The 7,996-nt window shown below is 44.1% G+C and overlaps 1 protein-coding gene across 1 annotated transcript in view; it reads left to right on the plus strand.

Moving 5' to 3' along the window:
* LOC119177905 (protocadherin-15-like) overlaps nt 1-7,619 on the plus strand; it is a 227,606-nt gene extending 219,987 nt beyond the window's left edge. Inside the window, exons 14-16 of the mRNA XM_075887197.1 lie at nt 2,452-2,515; nt 3,856-4,239; nt 6,768-7,619. Coding sequence (XP_075743312.1) covers nt 2,452-2,515; nt 3,856-4,239; nt 6,768-6,854 — 535 coding nt within the window. The 3' untranslated portion in view covers nt 6,855-7,619. The remainder of the gene's footprint in view (nt 1-2,451; nt 2,516-3,855; nt 4,240-6,767) is intronic.
* The last annotated feature ends 377 nt before the right edge of the window (nt 7,620-7,996 follow it).

The raw sequence follows: 7,996 nt of genomic DNA on the forward strand, positions 1-7,996 counted from the left end.
CGCCATTGAACCCGTCACGTGACCGAGTGACCGTCGTCGGCGTGGACGAGATATCGTTCACGTAAACCGTCTGAAGCCGTACTTTGACCCGCTTGTCCCCACGTGTTAGATCGCCAGGATGGCTTAAACTTTTCCGCCGGGGGTAATTGTAGTGAATAAGAAAGACGTTGATACCATCAGGTCAGCTATCATCAGCACAAGAAAAAAGCACGAGATCGGCGATCAAGCACCGTCATCTGGGTTCGCCTTCCTTCCTTTAGAGCTACCACCCGCTTGCTGAGTCCTTCAATAAACCCTCTTTACAATTAAAGTGATCCTGCAGCACTCTTTGAACGTAGCCAGAAAGAGATGCAAAACGGTAGTCGAAAGTTCTGTGGCTGTGTGAGTCAAACATTACAGTACGACATGGGGCAGAGTATCGCAATTACGTTTCAAATTGAGTTAAACATCGCTCAATGTTTCTAGAAAGGCTAGGCAGACCCATTGATGAAATAGGCGGTAGGACACGGTTGTTGGCATGCGTTCGAATAGCCGTGGTAGTGAGCAGACATGACATGCAAATGCACGCGCCTTCCTTCTAGACCGGTCGTGTCTTCTGCTGCATACCGCAGCCGGCATGGTACAGCCATGGTGGGCGGACTTATAGCCGCACCACGCCAAAACCACACATTCTAGGATTACAATAGCACAATCGTGATGAAACCGGAAGCCAGATAAAAGAATATAATGTTGTCCAGGTCATGACGCGTGGTGCCGAGGCTCCTTGGCTCTCTTTCATCCACCCCTGTGCAGTTCTCAGAGCTCTCATTGCGACGAGGAGAGAGACGAAAAGCACCTAAAGCGAACGAATCATTACTGCAACTCGTCTGGTACTATAAGAGACGGATTCGAGAAAGCTTTGTGGCAATCAATTCGCGAGTCAATAATGGACTCCGATGAAGAGTTCATTCAATAATTTTCCAGAAAAGTGTTGTAGGGCCTTTTCAGAAGGATTGCTAAGAACGCATGTAAGAGGCAAAAAAAGTACGCAGCGTAACATTTTTTGTGAGCTAACTTCACTTAGTGCCGCATTACTCTTGCACTGCTCTGTCACTATGACAAACAATCACTGAAAGGGGCCCGGCAGCTTTATTTGTTGCTGCCTTCTGGAATACTCAGGTGAACGTAAGGAACAATTATAAATAAATGGTGCGTGACAACTGCAGCAATTCTCGTTCACGTTTCAATGCCCACCCGCACACGAAAGAACATTTTCTTTCGCATTTCGCTTTGTTAGTAACATCGCGGGTTGTAATAATCGGCGCGACGTTTTTATAGAGATGAACAGAAAGTATCGTCTCATGATGCCTATTACCGGAATAAACGTGTGAAAGCTTGTGTCTAGTTGCACTTGTTTTCAGAACGTGACCTCTACAAGATAAATATTTTGCATCCGATGAAGCAAAAATCATGTTGCATATTTTTCAACGCACACTAACGTGCTTACCTATGACCGTACGAATTTCGCACTGCTAATTGCCGCATATCGGTGATTCAGAATGCGCAACCACCGCAACCACCACTGTCACATAGCGAAACAACTCTTCATATGCCGCAAAACAATATTAGGTGTAGTGAGTTCGGGCAATATGGTATTTTAGTACGAATAAAATTATAAATAACTTGCGATTGATAGCTTGTACTGGTGCTGCGGCCGTTAAGTCTTACACAGTACCAGGACAAGCAATAAGACGACATCCTTTAAACAGGCATTGCACCACTTTAAGAAGTAACCACTGAATGGATTTACTACAGGAAATTCTTACTCCACGAATTCATCGCCGCGAGAATTTTTAGAATCCGTCCAGCACAAGCGGAGTTGCAAAGATTTGTCGCATGCTGCAATTGCATTTTCTCTTCCCTCGTTTCAACGAAAGTGCTGTAAAATAAAGAGGAAGAGCGGTAGACAAAAAAAAAAGGCGTCACATGTGCCACGTGATTTTGAGCACTTTTTTTTTAATGCTCACCTTTTCAGTGCGATTGCGGGCGCACTCTTGCACAAGCCGCGGCCTCCCGCGGTAGCCCTAGTAACAACCGAGTGCGCCACGGCCTTATCTGACAATAGCTAATAGAATGGCCGTGATTAGTGATTTTCGAGCTTGTAGCATCCCTAGTTGATAAAAGAGAAGGCCATTTTTAGCTGGATTTGAGAAGGTGTTGTGCATTCCAGGCCGCGTGTTCTCGGAAGCCTCAACTACCGATCAGCCAAGTTTGCTTACCGTGGTCAAAACTGTCACAGGGCCCCTTCAATGCGTGTCGCGGAATCCCTTTGTCATATTCTTCAATATGCTACTGTTTTCAAACATTACTACGGGCGCTGATCACTGTATTACTCCCTCTTCAGGTCGCCCTGTGTATAACCAATTTAGAGAGGTTTGTGAATACTGCTAACTTTTCTGAACAATTTTTCAGCAAAAAGTACCGCAGCAGGCTGCCGCTCCCCTTCACCGGCAACGGCCATACATCGCCGAATAAGGTATGACAACAAAACTGCAAATGAACTGGCTCAGATTATGCACGGTCTCGATGTGACAAACACCACCAGATGTTTCGTTTTACGCATACTGAACTCCGATACGTAAACAAATCTATGTCAGGATGCTTGCTTCGTGATCGAAGGCAACAAAAAATTCTTTGTGCTTTATTTGATTCGAAGCACACTTTCACGGATTTTGTGCTCGATGAAGAATAAATAGCACATTTTCAACACCAGTTGTGACCACCGATATACTTTGACAGTTTAACAACTGCAAAGCCATGGTAGCAAATTAGAGAACACGTGAAATCACAAAAGGACTTCCATAAATTTAAACATGTGGTTATATATATAAGCTCCAACGTTTTCAGCAGGCAATCACGTGGAGTTTACTTGCACTATAGACGTTCGAGCAATTTATGCTGGCATTGTTAGTCCGATGTCTTGCCCTTCATTTGTGCAGTGTTGGAAACAACTTTGCTGCATATTATCAATGTCATAGATGACGGGGAAGTAAAAGGACGATCATTAGCTAAAAAAAACCATAAACTTATGGATGGGTTTTTGATACGAATAACAATATCTGTTTTATGTCTACAGCGCCCACACGTTCTAGCTGACTCTCTTGTTGTGCTTTCATGAGTGTGCCCTTTGTTATATCTTTTTAGCATGATTTTCTGCAACATATATATGAAGCTTGTACTGGCCAGTCCAAAGCAGTGCTTTATTGAGCCTACGGCAATACAACATGATGGTTTGTTAGAAAGGATAAGAAGGTACAAAGCGTAAATTTTAGGATATCAATGAAATAACTACTAGCAGTTATAAAAGAACCATGCATGTCATGCCGTGACAGCTATTGCATTTCTCTGAGTGAACAAAAGCTCTTTGGCTGTTAGAGTATGCTATACTTGGAACCGTGCTAATCGTGAACTAAATGCATAGTGAATAAATATTTTGACACTAGAAATATGTGTGAATTTGCCTGAAACAGGCGCTAAAATTCTACTCTTCAGGCAATAGGACGCCTGCAATAGGCACGATAAACTCAGCTACAGAAGTACACAATCAATAATTGTAGCTTAACGCTTGATACAAGCTTTTGTACAGAAGAAAAATGGACAGAGATATTTACCAGGAGAAGAGGCAGTTCTAAGTGTCACAGTCCTATCCGAAGAGCTCCATATAGTTTGAGTTGAGCTAGCTTGCCATTTTTTTTTCGATGATAATTAAAGCAATGTCTGCCCAAAATTGTTCCTTTTCTTCTCACATAACTATGTAACCAAAATAATGGCAAAACGTAAGAGTCGTGCATTCGTTAACGCAGTTTCTTAATGCAGGTGGCGACAATCAAAGCCCCCCGAAGTGTACCCAGCAGGCTTATCAATCCGCCGAGGCCACTTGCGGGCGTCGAAAACCCCATCTTTAGTCTGTCTGACGCTAAGCTGGATGACGCTATCGAGGACATGAGTGAACGAGAGACGCTCCCCGACAGTCCGGCAGCCTCTTTGCGAAACGGCAGCATAAACAACAGTAATGGACGCCTACCAAATGGTATGGGGCTATCCGATGGCAGGCCGGAGCCGCTTCGCAATGGGATGATCACTTCATCGGGTGGCCCGTTACTAAGAGGCAATGGAAAGCTGCTAAACATCCAGTGGCCCGTTGCATCCATTCCTATGGATTGGAAGAACCTGAACTGGGAGGATGACCAGCCTAACAAGGTAAAGATCTACAAGACTTCTGATACTCTTATGACACATCAGGCTTGTGATAATATTTTTTTTTGTTCAAAACAGCTAAATGCATCCTGGCTCTTATCGTTAGCATTCATGCATGCCGGTCAAGGAAGCAACAGGAGGGAAAAAAAGACAGGGATGTTAGCCAGTCTAGAAGGACTGGTATACTATACCCTAATCAGGGGATAGGGGTGGTGGAGTTTTCAAGATTGAGAAATGGAATGAGTGAGTGAGAGAGCAGGCACATGCAAAGTTGCACTTCACAGCCATCATGACTCCATAAGTCTATGACTACTGGTGCAAGTCGGTTGTCTTCAAGATGTTTAGCACTGCCTTCATGACCTTCACCCGCGATGACCTCTCAGGTCAACATTGCAGAGCAGCTTCTGCCTTCATCTGTCGCTAATGTATGCCAGCTAGAGCGGCTGCTTGAGATGTTCTCGGCGCATTGTGGAGAGAAACATCACAAAAAAATGCCCTGTAACGTCTTCTCACTCCCACCTTTGTCAGAAAAATGGTTGTCAGCCATTTTGATTCAGCAGGAAAATCACTTCGTGAAAGCCACTCTCAGCCATAAGCGGCAAAGCAGAGTAACAATATTTCGGCAAGTGCAGCTGGTATCTGTAGACGTAAAGTGTTCGGTGGGCAGCGGTGGTTTTCGCTTACGCAGTCTACTTGCTGTATCACTACTGGAAAAGGTGACTTCTTGGACGATCACTCGAAGTAGGCCAGCATCATGGCTCCTCGATAGGGGTATTGTCTCGACCACCAGCCGCGCGCCCTTGAAGAGCTGATCGAGCAGCCATGTCGGCACGCGCATTGCGTATCATGGCACAGTGATTGTCGGCGGCGGAAACGCCAGATGGTGTCCATGTTGAGTGCATTGTGGAAGAAATTCCTATCCACGAAGACCAAATGTGGTCCGCACCGTACAGATGCCTACGTAGAGCTGTCTTCGAGCCACCGAAGTCTGACTATTGTTCAGGCTGTTAGTGGTTGACTACCTGAAGAGCAAAGATTTCAGGTAAAGAGTGTTCAATTTAGGGGGAAAACCTTACATGTCTCATCAAACACACACGTCTCCTCAAACTCACGCGTTAGCGGTGTTGCTACGAGTGATGAAACAAATCATCATCACGTGACGAAGTCACCACATAACATCATCATGATGTCACGGATCACAAAAATTTGTCTTCGCTGCGACACTATCTTGATGTCACGTGATGACGCGATGGCATGCAATGTCGCTTAGTCAAATTTAAAGGTAGCGAAAAATCAGTCTGGAGCAGATGGCCTGAAATTCCCCCGATCCTGGAGACAATGCATGACTGGGTTACGTGCAGAAAGCTTCCTCGGGGTGATGGGGAAAGATCAGTACATCGACTGCGAAGAAAAACAAGACAATTTTTCATTTCTAGTCACCTCAGGCGAAATAATGAGAAACTCCTGTGAGTTCTCCCAACACAGACTACATGTAGAGTTTCGAGTACAACAAAATATGTTGTATAGATAAAATACAGTTATCTTGAACTGTTACGAAACCCAAGTCAATTACTTATGTTTGTGAAGTTAAGCTTAATAGGCAAAGCTATGCATAGCGGGTGAAACACTAGAAGTGCAATTGTAGATGCCTGAAACGATAACGTGAACCTTTGCCACGCTTACACGATAATAATGCAGTGCAGCCTTTAGTTATAAGCTTTGAAGTGCAGTGAATGCGCATTACTCATTCATTGTGTCGAAGAGCTTTACTGCGCATATGGAAAGACGCCTTCTGCCAATGCGTGTACTGCTTTAACACGCTCGACGGTTTCCTCAAGCAGTTGATTTAATATACTTAAGTGACTATGCTCTAATTAAGACCAAGATAATAACACTGTAATTTGGGGTAAACACATCAATCAAGATACGAAAAATTTATCGCTCTTCTCTTATCAGCCCTAACATTTTCCCCTCACTCAACGTTTTGACTGAGTGATGGTGACTACGATCCGCTCTGTGAGGTGATCTGCTGGAGCGCTGTAGGTCGCGCAGTACAGTCTGCATATTTCTGTTTATTAGCCTTAATCTAATATATCATTCCTATTATAAATACTGGGACCTTATCACTGGTTGCTGTGTTACGATGTCCATGAAATTGGTCGCAGCTACGATTGACACGTCAGCTACAGATCAGCTTTGTATATGCACATCGTTTCACCACGATAATAATAGTGGGTGTAGCGCACCTTAATGTACCTTCTGGAACATTTGTGATGTGGCGAAATTCGCCACCGTCAATTATGACTAATTTACGCTTGGATGTTTTGCAGTGCGTGTAAAATTGGAATACAGCGTGCGTTGTGACATGACGGACGTGATTATAGCGTGAGAAACAGTGATGCCTATGATGTCACAACTTGCAATGTTATAAGTTTAATTTAACATTCCCTAAGTCGTAAGCAATGAAATGAGTGAACGCATCTGATATATAGATGATAACGGTGATAATGCATAGTTTTTATTTCTTTCAGACTGCCCTGGATCCGGATTTCAGTGTAACACCACTCACAACTTCCAGTCTCTCTACTGACCACAACGAACTCACAGTGTACTTCTAGGTCAACATCCTCTGCGACACATCCTCTGTGAAGCTGGGGTGCACGTGACGTCACCAGACGTTTGCAACTTTTGGAGCTCAAGCGTACGCACGTGTTTCACATGGACTTATGAAACATCCTGCTCCCGACGCTTCGGATCACAGATGCACCGGAAGCGTTGTCTCCTTTTCAAGGCTCACTGAACATTCCTGCAGTGACACCGTCGTCTTCCTCAAGAGCAAGCGCCATACATTGAAGTGGTGTTGTGCGGAAAAACTTCCAGTGTGCAGCCGCAGTGTTTGGGCTATTTCAACGTTGAGGTGGAATAGACATGCCGCCCAAGCTACTTTTCTCATAGTGCTACTGTGAGTGTATATATAAAGAGTATTATGGCTGTGCTCCCACTCACCAGCAATACCTTCTTCAATGACCAAGTTGAACACTTCCAAAGTGCTTCAAGGATAGTGACGACGGTACCAGTGTCTTGTTTCAGTGCGAACAATTGATGTCTGTAAAAACGATGCAATTTATAAGTTTTCATAACCTTGCACGAAAGCGAATTGTAGGAAAAAATTACCTATTATAAAGTATGTGCAAGAAAGGGTAGGTAAAAGTTCCAAAGCATTGTCTAAGCTTTGTGGTCGAGAGTATTTCATATATCCATGCCACTTACTGACAATATTCACTAAGAAGCCTGCGACAATCGCTTTGTATAAGAAGTAGAAGAATGAGAAAGGGAAAAGAGATCTCCACAACGGCATGAATAAATGATGAGAACAAGATGAGCACATGCACCCTCTGTGTTAAAATGCATTCGGCCAAACTATTACATTACAAGTAGCAAAGCATTGAGCGTTTTGACTACAAATGTCGAGAAAATTGTCTAACTTACGTATCTTCTCAGTTAGTACTCGATCTCGACACTACAGTGTGCGTTGGCTTCGTTCTTAATTCAGAGGAGCTCCAGGATGATATCGAAATAATAAATTGCAGTTAGGTGATAGATTATACAGTATACCAGCAGGTGCCAACACCATAGCTTCGTACACGCTTCTTGACAGGCCCAGTCACCGTTACGTGCGTCACAAAAAACCCATCTCATGAAGCCTTTCCGTGGTCAGTCAAGCAAAGCCACCAGGGCCCTGTAAAACTGACACCTTCTA

This window comes from Rhipicephalus microplus, chromosome 1 (assembly GCF_043290135.1).
Source record: "Rhipicephalus microplus isolate Deutch F79 chromosome 1, USDA_Rmic, whole genome shotgun sequence".
NCBI lineage: Eukaryota > Metazoa > Arthropoda > Arachnida > Ixodida > Ixodidae > Rhipicephalus > Rhipicephalus microplus.